This window comes from Mustela putorius, unplaced genomic scaffold (assembly GCF_011764305.1).
Source record: "Mustela putorius furo isolate JIRA1106 unplaced genomic scaffold, ASM1176430v1.1 tig00000083_pilon_pilon_pilon, whole genome shotgun sequence".
Classification (NCBI taxonomy): Eukaryota; Metazoa; Chordata; class Mammalia; order Carnivora; family Mustelidae; genus Mustela; species Mustela putorius.
The window spans coordinates 10,232,617-10,248,025 of record NW_025421273.1 but is presented as its reverse complement, the minus strand read 5'-3'; the positions used below and the strand labels follow the sequence as shown (position 1 = coordinate 10,248,025).

General features: G+C 45.8%; 1 protein-coding gene across 7 annotated transcripts in view; it reads right to left on the bottom strand.

Moving 5' to 3' along the window:
* PIGG (phosphatidylinositol glycan anchor biosynthesis class G) overlaps positions 1-12,888 on the bottom strand; it is a 45,763-nt gene extending 32,875 nt beyond the window's left edge. For 5 of the 7 annotated variants that reach the window (XM_045072446.1, XM_004772364.3, XM_004772368.3 and 2 more), the window contains exons 1-3: positions 12,586-12,888; positions 11,522-11,730; positions 5,089-5,298 (exon numbers count right to left, since the gene is read on the bottom strand). In XM_045072446.1, coding sequence (XP_044928381.1) covers positions 5,089-5,298; positions 11,522-11,730; positions 12,586-12,739 — 573 coding nt within the window. In that variant the 5' untranslated portion in view covers positions 12,740-12,888. The remainder of the gene's footprint in view (positions 1-5,088; positions 5,299-11,521; positions 11,731-12,585) is intronic. The other 2 variants (XM_004772365.3, XM_045072640.1) reach the window with 1 other exon arrangement.
* Between the last annotated feature and the right edge of the window lie 2,521 nt (positions 12,889-15,409).

Sequence of the window (15,409 nt, the reverse complement as noted above, 5' to 3'; positions counted from 1 at the left end):
GCAGCAATTCTAGGAAGAGAAAATCGACTGCTTTCCAGAAGGTAGGACTTGTGGAGAAGTAAATCTGAAGTGGTGGGAAGACAGACCACGATGGGAGAGGCCAGCTCCTGGCAAGCAAAAGAGCAGTGGAGCACAAATTTGACTTTTAGAAGTCGGCTCCACTGAGGGATGTTGCTCCAGAGGCTAAGTGGGGGTGGAGCCCTCGTGGGGACAGTGTGGTCTCAGGATCCATGGGGTCACAGAAAGACCAGCAGTGTCTGAGTGTGGCAGTGCTCCCAGGTATCGAAGCAGTGATGCCACCTGCAGAGACAGCCAAGGAGGGGGCTCTCAGCTCAGGGTTACCATAAACCATGATCCAAGGCACAGCTGGGTGACTGCTCTTCGAGCAAGGACCCCATAAGTGGCAGATCCAGAAAAAGCCCACCCTTCCTCCTCTGGGAGGAATGGCATGGAAGCAAGTGGCAGGATCTGCTGGGTTTGGAGACTCCAAATGGGGCCATGCACCAGAGATAGAAACGCTATCAGTCACAGACTGGTTGAGCTCGGAGCATGCCAGAGACCAGGGAGACAGGAGGGATTGACTAATTTTCTCTGAGGGTGCTCTGAGGAGTGGGGCCCCAAGTTCTTGGCTCCTATAGGGCCAGAGATTAGGTGGCTGCCATCTTCATTCCCGTCCTCCAAAGTTCTACAGAAAGCGTTCAGGGAACAAAAGCTCCCGAGCACAAACTGGAGCAGATGACTTAGCCTGGCCCCTGGCAAGGGTGGTGTAATTCTGCCTTGGGCAAAGACATTTGTGAATCACTATGGCATACCCCTTCCCCAGAATATTAGCCAAGAATATCTACCAAGACCAAACAACTACTGGACCACATGGGGAGAATCCTAGATATAAGAGATTCCGTAAGATGAAACAATAGGAGAATAATTGGGATCCCAGAAGGAGAGAGAGAGGGGCAGAAGATATATTGGAGCAAACTATAGTAGACAATTTCCCTAATTTGGGGAAGGGAAAAAGCATCAAAATCCAGGAGGCACAGAGAACCCCACTCAATTCAATAAAAATAGGTCCATACTCCATCATCTAATAGTAAAACCTATAAGTCTTAGTGACAAAGTGAAAATCCTGAAAGAAGCTTGGGACAAGAGGTCTGTAACACACAATGGCAGAAATATTAGATTGGCAGCAGACTTATCCACAGAGATCTGGCAGGCCAGAAAGGACAGACATGATATATTCAGGATGCTAAACAAGAAAAATAATGCAGCCAAAGAATATTACATCCAGCTACACTGTCATTGAAAATAGGAGGAGAGATTAAAAACTTCCAGGACTAACAAAAATGAAAAGAATTTGCAAACACCAAACCAACCCTACAGGAAATATTGAAAGGGGTCCTCTAAGCAAAGAGAGAGCCTAAAAGTAACAGACCAGAAAGGAACAGACACGATATATGATAACAGTCACCTTACAGGCAATACAATGGCACTAAATTCATATCTTTCAATAGTTACCCTGAATGTAAATGGGCTATCTCAATTAAAAGATACAGGGTATCAGAATAGATAAAAACAACAAGACCCATCAATATGCTGTCTATAAGAAACTAATTTTAGACCCAAAGACACATCCAGATTTAAAGTGAGGGGGTGGAAAACAATTTACCACGCTAATGGACATCAAAAAAAGGCTGGGGTGGCAATCCTTATATCAGATAAATTAGACTTTAAGCCAAAGACTATAATAAGAGATGAGGAAGGACACTATATCATACTTGAAGGGTCTGTCCAACCTGAAGATCTAACAATTTTAAATATCTATGCCTCTAACATGGGAGCAGCCAATTATATAAACCAATTAATAAAAAAATCAAAGAAACACATCAACAATAATACAATAATGGCAGGGAACTTTAACACCCCCCCTTACTGAACTAAAGGCTTTAAATGACACACTGGACCAGATGGACATCAAAGATAAATTTAGAACATTCCATTCCAAAACAACAGAATACATTCTTCTCTAGTGCACATGGAACATTCTCTAGAATAGATCATATCCTGGGTCACAAATCAGGTCTCCACCAGTTCCAAAAGACTGGGATCATTCCCTGCATATTTTCAGACCACAATGCTCTGAAACTAGAACTCAATCAGAAGAGGAAAGTTGGAAAGAACTCGAATATATGGAGGCTAAAGAGCATCCTACTAAACAATGAATGGGTCGACCCAGAAATCAATGAAGAACTTAAACAATTCATGGAAACCAACTGTTTGAACCCAACTGTTCAAAATCTTTGGGACACAAAGGCGGTCCTGAGAGGAAAGTATATAGTGATACAAGCCTTTCCCAAGAAACAAGAAAGGTGTCAAGTACACAGACTAACCCTACATCTAAAGGAGCTGGAGACAGAACGGCAAAAAAAGCCTAAACTCAGCAGAAGAGAAATAATAAAGATCAGAGCAGAAATCAATAAAATAGAAACCAAAAGAACAGTGAACAGATCAACAAAACTAAGAGCTGGTTCTTTGAAATAATTAATAAGGTTGATAAACCCCTGGCCAGACTTATCCAAAAGAAGAGAAAGGACCCAGATTAATAAAATCATGAAAGAGGAGAGATCACAACCAATACCAAAGAAATTCAAACAACTACAAAACATACTATGAGCAACTATACACCAGCAAATTTGACAATAGAGAAACATATAAACTACCAAAACTGAACCAGGAAGAAACAAAAACCTGAACAGATCCATAACCAGTAAGGAGATTGAAGCAGGCATCAAAAATCTCCCAACAAACAAAAGCCCAGGGCCAGACAGCTTCCCGGGGAGTTCTACTGAACATTTAAAGAAGAATTACTACCTATTCTCCAGAAACTGTTCCAAAAAATAGAAATGGAAGGAAAACTTCCAAACTCATTTTATGAGGCCAGCATTACCGATCCCAAAACAAGACAAGACCCCATCAAAAAGTAGAATTACAGACCAATATCCTTGATTAACATGGATGCAAAAATTCTCACCAAAATACTAGCCAATAGGATTCAACAGTACATTAAAAGGATTATTCACCACAGCTAAGTGGGATTTATTCCTGGGCTGCAAGTTTGGTTCAACATCTGCAAATCAATCAATGTGATATAATATTAATAAAACAAAGAACAAGAACCATATGATACTCTCAATAGATGCTGAAAAAGCATTTGACAAAGTACAGCATCCTTTCTTGATCAAAACTCTTCACAGTGTAGGGTACCTTGATATCATCAAAGCCATCTATGAGAGGCAGGGCAGGGGGTCGTGGAGGGTAGGGAGGAAAAAAATAAACAAGATGGGATTGGGAGGAAGATAAACCATAAGAGATTCTTAATCTTATAAAACAAACAGGGTTGCTGGGAGGTGGAGGGTAGGGATAGGGTGGCTGGTTATGGACATTGGGGAGAGTATGTGCTACGGTAAGTGCCATGAAATGTGTAAGCCTAATGATTTACAGATCTGTACTTCTGGGGCAAATAATACATTATATGTTAATAAAAATGGAAAAAAAAATAGAATCTAGGCATTTGGGGCACCTGGTGGCCCAGTTGGTTAAGTGTCTTCTTTTGGCTTGGGTCCTGATCCTAGGACTCTGTGATGGAGCCCGCATTGGGCTCCCTGCTCAGTGGGAAGCTTGCTTCTCCCACTCATACAAGCCCCTTCTTGTGTTCCCTCTCTTGCTGTCCCTCTCTGTTAAATCAACAAAATCTTTAAACAAAAAGAAAATCTAGGACTCAGAGTCTGAAAACACCAAAAAAACCCCAAACACAAACAGAAAAATCTGTCATAAGAAAGTTAAACAAATATTAGCATTAGATTAAACTTTCACTAATACTGTCTTCACATTTCTAAGGTATAGATAGAATATACTATATAGGTAATTTAAATGAGAAGTGTTGTTCTGACAAAAACATTCTGTGGGGGGCACTTGGGTGGCTCAGGTTAAGCCTCTGCCTTCAGCTCAGGTCATGATCTCAGGGTCCTGAGATCAAGCCCCACATCGGGCTCTCTGTTCAGCAGGGAGCCTCTATGCCTAGTTGTGATCTCCGTCTTTTGAATAAATAAATAAAAAATCCTTAAAAAAATAAAAAAACATTCTGTGGGATCCCTCCTGAGAATTAACTAATACTAGCTGATGACCAGGTGACACAGGTGACCGGGGTGGGGTGGGGGGTGGTGAAGGTGAGGGCATCTAAGTGTGTCCTGTGCAAAGGCTGTTCTGGGAAGAAAGAGACACAGCTCTGAGCAACTAGCGGTTGAGCATCCCCCGACAGAGCCATGAGCCTGGTCAGTCTAGACCATTCAGCTGGTCCACCTCCCGCCCACTGAAAAGTCTCTACAAAGGGAAGGATCTCTGAGTGATGAGACAGAGGACAGGGAAACTCACTTCTGAAAGCAACTGCTGCATGTACAGAAGTCAACTTTAGGAAAGAGTATTAATGTAAGTAAAAGTACAAATGCTCTATCAGGCCCAGAAAACTGAGCTGGTATGGGTTTGTCTTTGTTCTGTGTGGCTTCCTTCTGCTTCAGGGTCAGCTTTCTAACTACAGGTCTTTTTTCCTTGTTGGAGCCTGTCCAGCACAGGACAGTGTCCCTTAGGACCAGGCTCCACCCAGCTCACCATCTGTCCTTCTACCTCCCCACTGGGGACACAGCTGCACTAACAGGAGAACCAGTAGCCTCAAGGATCCCAGGGAGGCCATGGAGTCCTCTGCCTTGTCTTGTACCGATGCTGCCACCCCCCATTCTGTCCACATGGGAAGCTGCCACTCACTTCTCAAAACAGCTTAAATGGCTCCTTGCTGGGAAGCCCTTCCTAGTCATCTATACCCCATCAACAGGTGCTCAGCTGTTCTAAGAGAGCTTTTTTCACATCTCCATCAGGGTTTATGTCCCTGGGTTGAACCTGATCATGTGGATGAATGGTGTCTATAATCTCTCCATACCTCTCCCAGCACACCAACAAAGGCCACATACAAAACAGTGTTGCCTCTCCCCGACAGGGTATCAGACTCCAGTGTGATAAAGGGTTCTTATTCTAAAAACTGACCTCCGTATAATCTGACACGAAAAATGAGGTTGTTCCATCATACTCCACAAAATGCTTTGGGAATAGTTTCACCCATGTTTCATCTCCATAAAAAATAATTCTTTTCCCAGCTGCTTTTGCCTGTGTGATCACGTTGTCTTCCACCAGTGCGGGGGAATTGAGGTTCCTGACAACATCGATGAAGCCGGGGAGGCTCCCTGTCATCATTGCCTGCAGAAGGAAACGTTCATGAAGTTAGACTATGGAATCCAAAGCACAGCATAGGAAGGAGCGCCGCAGATCACGTTATGGATGAAAGAGGAGAGCTTGAAACTAGGACATCCCCAATACTGGAAGCTGGGTCAGAGGGGAAAGCTGCATACAGATTTTGGCAAAACTAGCAAACCTGCTCTCAAAGACTTGACTGTCTTTCAGCCAATGAGAGGATGGAGGAGGAGGCTGGGGCAGCTGGACCACCGTGGTAGACAGAAAAGCTGCAGGTTAGAGCAACTGAAGAAAACGGCAAAGCATGGTATACACTGAAAACATAAAGCTGTATACTCAACTGCCTATCAGGTCCCCACCTAAGCTTCAAATCTGCCCTGTGTGATAAGCAAACTCTGTGTACTCACCTTACAACCTAGCCATTCTAATGACCATGCCATGTGTACAAGCAGCCTCTCCCACAGTCTCTGTGCAAGAACTCTCAGAAATTATCATAGTAAACTGGCCCAGGGGTGCTGGTGGGACACCCCTGCTCCAAACACACACACACACACACACACACACACACACACACAGCACCATCATTTCTGGAAGGAAAGGGTGGGTGTCACATATCCCCATACCTTTCTTTTTTTTTTTTTTTTTTTTTTAAGATTTTATTTATTTACTTGAGAGAGAGACAGTGAGAGAGAGCATGAGCGAGGAGAAGGTCAGAGAGCGAAGCAGACTCCCCATGAGCTGGGAGCCCGATGTGGGACTCGATCCCGGGACTCCGGGATCATGACCTGAGCTGAAGGCAGTCGTCCAACCAACTGAGCCACCCAGGCGTCCCCCCCATACCTTTCTGATGCAGAATTATGTCAACAATTTCCCTCACTTCAGCACAGTCTCAGAGGCCATAGTAATGGGTCACGTGTCTCCTGTGATCTGGAGTTATCCAACAACCCATGCCCTGGCATTTAGGGACCTACCTGTGCAATGAAAATAAACAGAAATCTGGATAATGACAATAGGCCCAATTTTGCCAGGTCTTTAACAGCAAAAAACCAACCAACCAAACAAACCAAATATGAATTAACCTGATTTCTGGAATGCCAGAGGAACTCAGCAAATCCTCTCCCCTAAGAGTAATGACAAAATGGGACAGAACTGCCCAAAACAACCATTTTAAGACTTAGAAAACTTACCAAGGATTTATAACAAATTGAGAAGTTCTTATCTAAGACAAACTACAGAATCTCAATAAGAGCTGTGAGTAACCTGTGGTGTTTTAACATAGGCTGCTCCTCTTCCCCTACTCCCACCATGTCGTGGCCATGGACCTGGATGGGTCCATCTGACCTGGAACTGCACGGAGAAGTCCCACGCTAGGGATGTGTTGAAAACAGGGAAGGCCAACATCACAGCTGCCAAAGCCTTCAGTGCTGTTTTTGGTAACAGACAAGCCCAACACTCAGAAATGGGATCTGGGGGGAACCCGGGTGGCTCAGTGGGTTAAGCCTCTGCCTTCAGCTCAGGTCATGATCTTGGGGTCCTGGGATTGAGCCCCACATTGCCAGGAGAGAGCTTCTCTCTCTCCCTCTGCCTCTCTTCCAGCTTGTGTGCGCACGCATGTGCTCTCTCTCAAATAAAAAAAAAAAATCTTTAAAAAACGGGATCTAGGTTGGGGTGCCTGGGTGGCTCAGTCAGTTAAGCGTCTGACTCTTGATCTCAGCTCAGATCTTGATCTCAGGGTCATAAGTTAAAGCCCCACATTGGGTTCCATGCTGGGCATGGAGTCTACTTAAAAAAAAAATTGAAATTAAAAAAAAAAGGGGGTTAGGGAATGAGACAGGTATAGCAGATTTCTGTAAGTGCCCACTGAGCTGCGTGCACACATGGGGCTGATTGTGCACTCAGGAGAGAACAGATAATGCCTTATAATCCACTCCTTTTAGCGGAACAGGAGACCCTACACAGAAAGTGACAGGGCAGGCTTATTAGGTGCCTGAACAGAGAGTACGAACCACACATAGACCCCTGGGAAGGGGGGAAGGCCTACTTGTTTAAGCACAACCTGCGACCAGTCACTGGCTAACCACTAACTATGTTCATTCAGGGGTGACCTTTTGGAAGACCAGCTTAAAATAAAAACAAGAATTTAAAACAAAAACAAGCAGATGCCAGTTACTGTGCACTCCAGGAGAAAGACTCTACAGAATGAGTTTAGGCAAGTAACTCACTGACAAACCAGCAAAATGATAGCAAGAACCACCACTCCCGGGGGGGGAGGATGAGGATCCAGAGTTGAGGTGAGGGTTGCACGGATAGACCACATTTGTTAAATCTCACCAGACCGTACACATAAGAATGTCTGCACTGCACTGTATGAAAATTCTGCCTCAATGAAATTATTTTTTAAAAACGTGAGCCTCTCTTTCACCCCAGAATTTTACTATTTATAGGCAACCAGTTACTTTGGGTAAGTACTCTTTCATATATTTTCCTGTATGTGTACAATCACAAATATACAATGGTAATAAACTATATAAACAATTCTGCAACTTGCTTTTATTTTTCAATTAATAACATATCCCTAACTTCTCTCCCCAGAAAACTCACAGTTACTTTATTTATTTATTTATTTAAAACTCAGCTACAAAGTACTCAGTATTTGGACCAAGACCATTTTAATGGACATGCATTTTAACAAGCTTGCAATGCAAGTGCCATTTGAGCTGAGACCTGAAGGCTGACATGTTGTTGTCTAGGGGAGGGGAAGGGAGGTACAGTGGGGCTTCCCAGGCGGAACACAGCAAACTGTGAAAGCCCCAAGGCTGAGAGACGGCGGCATGCTTGGGGTATGTGTGATCTATGTGGATGAATGACACAGGAAGAGGGAAAGCAGCTCAGATGAGAATGAGGTAAATGGGAACAGGACCATGCAGACTCGAGGCCTGGGTTAGTAGGCAGATATAAACGAGTGCAGGGTTTGAAGAAGAGCACCACGACCTGCTTTGTTTGCAGGGGCTTGGGCACTAGGAGGTGCTGAGACTTCTACAGTCCTGGCTGGAGACCACAGCAGACTGGACCAGGGTAGCAAGAGTGCAGGGGCTGGCTCAGTGTTGACAGTACTGTCTACCTTGTTTCGTATAAAGAAGAGGTCATCATCAATCTTTACATTTTTACAGTGTGACAGACAAAAACTGGGCTTATAAATTGCTTTAGTTTGCCTTTCCCTGATTACTAGTACAGAATCTTTTCATATGTTTACTTGCCATTTCAATGTCTTCCTTTGTGGATTTCTTTATATCCTTTGCCATTGGATTGTTGTCCTTGGTCAGATTCTCTTTACACATCATGGGCTTAATATCTTGTTTGTGATGTCAACTGTCAATAATTTTTCCAGTTTATCATTTGTCAGTTGACTTGGTTTTTGTGTCTTTCACCACATAAATGTTTTTGGTTTCCATGTGGTCTAATCTGTCCATCCTTTTCCCAGGGGATTTTATAAGGTATTTGCCTCCTTCTCATATTAGACTGTGTTCCCACTGACATTTTTGAGGAGGGCAGGGACTACTTGGTACACTTCACCCCAGGAAGCATGCAGGCAGTTGGGAGCCCTAGGAAGTCTAAGTGAGAGCCCATGTCTGCCATCACCTTGGAGGTCATCCTGCAGTTGTTGTGACCTTGAGAACAGTAGTTTCTTCCCTTCTGAGAATGAAGGAGAGCTCTGCAGAAACTACTGGAAGAAGATGTGGCCTGGTCACCCTATTCAGCAGTGACCAACAGAGGCTCTGGAACTAGACACACATAGGCTAGGGTTGGTTTCTGATGCCAGCTGTGTGGTTCTACCACTTCAAGCCTGTTTCCTCATCAGGAAAATGAAGAAGACGGCAGTGTCTGCCTCACGGAGCCTAGGTCATGGGGCTGTTGTGACAGCACATGACATAACATCTGTGCTTTGTGCTCACTGCAGTCAATTGGTCAGTACCTGCTCCTTATGATGACTATAAATTCGCTGAAGAAAGGAAAAGCATTCACAAATTAGTTAACACGAGAAAGTGCTAGGAAAGTGCTATTAGTCTGAATCACTAAGATCAGCATTTTGTGACAACTGCATCAATACCTCAAGATTAATATATCCCTTCCCTAACAGGAGGCAGGGTAGGGGACACACTCCTTAGCCAATTACTACCCAATCCTACCAAATTCTAGAGCTGTGAACCCTAACTCCAATATGTATTTCTGGTTCTAGCTCTCCATTCCTGGGAAATGAGAGGCAAGAACCTGCAAAGGCCTGAAAGCAAATAAAATGAAGCACAAGACTGGTTCCATGAAATGACACAAACAGGCTGGAAACGGGAGGCCCCAAGAACCACAGTAGCTGACATGCAGTCTGGACACAGTCTGAAGCCTGCACACCCACTTACATGCTTTCTTATAAACCTACTCAGATTCCTTACCAGGGGGGAAGGAATGGGTTCCTTCCACACCTTCAATAGAACAGATGAAGAAATCAGTGCTCCTGATGGTGAGGAGCCTGGATGCCTTTCTTCCAGCTTTAACAAGACTGGCCTCAGCAGAATGAACATTCTTGAGAGGCCATCCCTGAGCTTCTTGACTGAAGGTGCCCCACTCTCTCCGTTTCTCATCAGTGTCATACTCTCCTCCCTGATTCCTTCCACAGCACTTATCACTTTTTGAAACTATCCCAATTATTTATTTATATAATTACATATCTTTTCTCCCCTCAATTAGAAATTAAGCTCCATGACGATAGGACACTTGTTCTTCATTGAATCTCTCTTAATTAAAACTGTGTGATACACAAAAGATGTTCAGGAAATACTGCTGAGTGAAGGACACACTACATCCCAAAGTTGCAGAAAGTGGGAAACGCAAGAAAATAGGTCAAGAAGAGATGTGGTGGGGCACCTGGGTGGCTCAGTGGGTTAAGCCTCTGCCTTCGGCTCAGGTCATGATCCCAGGGTCCTGGGATCGGGCCCCACATTGGGCTCTCTGCTTCGAAGGGAGCCTGCTTCCTCCTCTCGCTCTCTGCCTGCCTCTCTGTCTACTTGTGAGCTCTGTCTGTCAAATAAATAAAATCTTAAAAAAAAAAAAAAAGAGAGAGAGAGAGATATGTGGTATTAACCCTTTCAATCCCAGAAGGTTTCATTCATCCAGTAAACAATTACTGAATACCTACCAAATACTGAATCAAGTAGTGGCTCCTTCTCACCAAATAACAAGGTGTCACATGATCAGCCATAGATGGAAGGCTCCAACCAGAGACTATCTTACCGTACCAGCCACATAGTCACAAACTTTTAAGCTCCTCTGTCTCTTTCTGCCTCCTCTCCTTTACTCACCCTTTCCGTTTCAACTTGTCATTTCTTCAGGCAGGCTTTTCTGACCCTCGATCTACACTGAGGCCTCCCAACCCCCCCAGTAATGAGCATCACATCCTGCTCTTTCTCATCATCATGTATTAATCACACTTTAAACTATAAATCAGTTTGTCTGCTCATTTGCTTAATGGCTATGTCTCTCACAGGTGACGAAAAGCTCCATGAAAGCAGATACTATGTTGCCCTAACTGCAAACCCTTTACAGTAGTTGCGTAATAAATAGTTCTTGAGCCAATCAATACAGCTTTACCCTTTCTTCTTCTTCTTTTTTTAAACTCATAGTTCATGGGTAAAGCACTATGTACTTTAAAGCCACACTCACTAGGCTGAGCACCTCAAAGGTGAGTTATATAGTAAAAACAGTGATAATTATTGAGGCCAGATCATGCAGGTTTGGTCATTATTTATATCATAGTTGTGGACAAGCCATCTAACTTACCTGAGTTAGTTTCTGATCTAAAAGTCAAGAGACTGAACTAGATTAACGTGAAAGGCTGGAATGTAAGTGACCCACTGATGATTAAAGAAGAGACCAGATTAGCAAGGAGGACACTATCTTCAGGATTAGGCTAACCTGACTGATCTGGATCTAAACACCTTATGCCCTCCATGAAGTGCGAACTTGGGGCTACTTGACAAGAGACACAAATCATGGGTCTCAGTTCTACCCTATCTTGTGCGGCTTCGTCAGCATTTTATTGCCCCAGCCAAGTGGACAGCACTCAACTAATTTCCACCAAGTTAAAATTGGGACTCTAGGTAAAAGAGTACAGAGAGCCCCTCCAAACCTCCCAAAGAGCCAAATCATGACTTACAACACATTAAGTCAAACTGTTTACCTTGATTCGAGGCATAGTAACTGTAGGCAGCTTGGCTTCAGCCACAAAACTATGAGATGCTCCTTTCTCCACAAGATAAGTTGTGTAGGGCATAAATTTCACACCCCAAACACACCCAAACACAAAATCATCTCTCAAGCCATCTATCAGCATAATAACAACTTTTCTGAATAGAGGTGGTGGGAGCTTGGTCCAGTTGGAACGGTCTCCTAAAAATGAAAGGAAAAAGGAAATTAAGTTTTTAAACTGTATTTAGCCCCCAAGCACCTTATAATCTGCTTCTGGCCCACTTCTCTAGCACATATGCTGTCATATCTACCTAACCCAAGCCAAAGAAAAGGACCGGTTACTGGACAGTGCGAGGATACTGAGGAAGCTGAAGGAGCCCCCGTATTAACCATGAATTGCCCAATGCATGGTGTGTACTGGGGAAGGAGAGTTCCTTCGTGAGAACCCTGGATATCTGACGTTTGCGGAGCTTGATTCAAAACACAGTGCAGCGGGTAGGGGATGGGCAAACGTCTACAAACTGTCTACACGGTCAGTGGCTGGTATTGTGGGGACCTAGTCAAACACGGGAGAGCCTTTACCTAGTGCGTACTACTGGGTAAGTGAGGGCCACTGGCAGGAAAAGGGGGACATTCACTGAAAGAATGTCACAGAAGAAAACGCAGTGCTTGGGGTCAGCGGAATCTTATATGCTGTGTCTTATTGAGCAGAAAGGGTGCCTGGGAAAGGGAGTGACACAACGGACTGTTCGGGCAGGGGGCGGGGCTGTGACGGGACGAGCGACGTCAGGAGACGAGTTAGAGCAGGTGTGCAGAGCTTTCTCTGCGGCGACCAGGGAGGAGACTGCAGCGTGGCTGGTAGTGGTGGATGCCACACGCTGTGGCGTACAGAAAGGGGCTGGGGCGGTGGAGAGAGGACTCCTGGGCGTGGAGTCCTCTCCTCCCAACGAGGAGAGCACTCGGAAGTCCCGAGAAATGCGAGAGGCGATGCTCATAGGAGGCTCCTTTGGAGAAAGGGGTGGGGAGGAGCGGAGACGGCCGGGGAGGGGTCCGTACCAGCTGAGGGCTCGGGCGCTGGAGGCTCTGCTTGGTGCTCCGTCCTGGAGGAGGAACGAATCGGAGCCGGGAAGAATCCCCGAAGGAAAAGCGCGACCCCGAGCACCTGGATCACCACGCAGCAGGCGGCAAAGGTCCCGGAGCCCAGCCGCATCGTGCCTAACCGCTGGGCGCGGATCCCGGGTCCCTGACCCCAGTACGAGCCTCGCCCCGACGGGCGGCTTCCGGGAGCTGCCGCCGAACAAGCGTGAACTGGCCCGCATAACTGGTGCCGGCTCAGTGTGTCATCACGTCCGCCGTCGCGCCGGAAATACGCAAAGGGCAGCGCTTGCCGGCGCCGGCAGTCCCCACAGTCCCCGAACCCCTTGCCAATACTTCCGGCGCGTGCACGGGCGATCTCCCTCCCGCCCGCGAGGCCCCTCCCTCGCGTCCCAGTGGGTCCCGCCGGGTCTGGTTCGGGAGGTGGGAGGCTGTCTTGTGCCATACCTCCTGCTAGGAGCTCTCAGCTGTGTAGCATCGGCCTGCTGTGTAAGGTGCCGTCGCCTCCGAGCGCTCACCTGTCGTGGGCAGGTGTGTGCCGCGGACCCTTTAAGCTGCGCCGCTGTCCCATTGCGGGGTGACCTAGAGAAGGTCAAGGCGTCCGTATGCAGACCAGACGCCAGTACCGTGTTGGGATCTCGTGCGACCCCTTCCCTGAACGCCTCCTCTGTCCCCGGCCTCGACGTGTGCTGGGACCAGGAATTCGCGGGAGGCTGACGCGCCGGGCTGAGCTGTGGAGGCGGCTGCCCGCCGCACTCCGGAGCCCGGGACTGACCGGTTGCAATAGAGAAGCCCGCGGTTTCCCGCTCCAGGGCTGGCCGGTGCTCTGTGCTCGCAGCTCCGCTGCTGTCATGCCGTGGGACAGCAGCTGGGGTCACGCCCGTCTTCCACCAGCCTTCCCTCCGCACCTTTCTTGGACCCGAGCCCCGTTCCCAGGCCGAGGCGGGCTCGAAGGGGTGTCTGCAGGCCTTAAATGTGGCCCTAGGACAAGTCTGCGACTTCAGGCTGTGGCGGTTATTGGTTTCCACCACCTCCCAGTACTCACTCACCCTGAGTGTTAATAACAGCCTCTGAACAACAGCTGGACTTTCTAGTTATCACCTGCCAGGCACCCGGTCAAGCCCTTGAAGTTATTTTATTTGATCACAAGAACCCTTTAAAGTAGTCATTATTCTTCATTGCAAACCCAGAAATGAAGTAACGTGTCTAAAGTGACACAGCTAAAGAGGCACAGGACAAAGATTTAGAGCCCACAGTCTGACAGCCTGTGCTTTGAATCTCCACACTTTGTTGACTTTTAAAAGAAAAACAAAGGGCGCCTGTGTGCCTCAATTGGTTAAGCAACCGCCTTAGCTCAGGTTATGATCCCAGAGTCCTGGGATCAAGTCCCGCATGGGGCTCCCAGCTTTGCTGAGGGTCTGCTTCTCCTCTGACCTTCTCCTTGCTCATGCTTTCTCTCTCTCAAATAAATAAATGAAATCTTTAAAAAACCCAAAAAACAAAACAAAACCAAAGATTACATCCTCCCTTACAGGGGTCTTTGTTATGGGCTGAGTTTTATCCTTCCAAAAATTCATTATGTTGACAACCTAAACCTCAGTACTTCAGAATCTGATTGTATTCAAAGATACCTTTTAAAGACGTAAGTAAAAATAAGGTATTAACTTTAAAAATAAAACTGCCCGTTATTTTACCTGCAATGCAGAGAATTGTAATGCAAGACCAGCAAGTTATAGCAAACATGGAAGAGGTTGTTCTATTTTTATTTAATTGATTTTATTTTTTTTTAAAGTAGGCTCCACCAGCATGGAGCCCAACAGGGACACAGGTGAGGTCCGTGTGCCTTCCCATCTCTGAGATGCAGGAGCCTTGAGTCCCACCAAGAGCAAAGTTGTTTTTTCAGCAAGTGGAAGTGCTCTGTCATCATTTTATAATAAGGGAACGCTTGTCACTGTCCATGTTAATGTTGGTCACCTGGCTGAAGCAGTGATGGTCAGGGTTCCCCACCATGAAGTTACTCTTTTCCATGAGCATACAGCGTGTCTTCATAAGTAGGAAAACACTGCACTGAGCCCAAATTTTAGGAGAAGGGAGTTAGCTCCATTTCCTTAATGGATGGCTGAGTGCCTACATCTACTATTTGGAATTCTTATAGGAGAGGTCTATTCAATTCCATTTGTAAAAAACAACAACTATATAATCTGTTGGTAGAAATGCAACTGAGTAATTTAAATGATCCCAATGGCTTCACTGAATAGTTCATTAATTGGGCAGCATCCCATTTAGCAAATGGAAAGGAGCTCCTTTTAGCTGCAGGGAAGGGAAGGGATTTAAAGGCAGAGAAGGGATTGAAAAAAAAGAAATTACTAGAAAAGGATGCAGTCTATTTCAGGCAATGTCTCCTTCCAAAGGGCAGCAGAAGGGGCCATTCAGTTCATTTTCCAGCCTGACTGGTTAAAATTTACACAGAGGTGAGAGTGTGTGAAACTGCAGTTAGATCAGGTAATAAGTCTTGGTTTGCTGGCTTGCATCTCTTGACACAAGTGACTCCATTTTGGGCCTGTGGTTTCTTTTAAAAAAGTCATTTATTTTGGTGCACCTAGGTGGCTCAGTTAAGTAGCTGCCTTCAGCTCAGGTCATGATCTCATGGTCCTGGGATCAATCTCCATGTTGGGCTCCCTACTCCTCGGGGAACCTACTTCTCCCTCTCCCTTTGCCTCTCCCTTCTGCTCATGCACTTTATCTCAAATAAATAAATGAAATCTTTAAAGAATCATTTATTTTT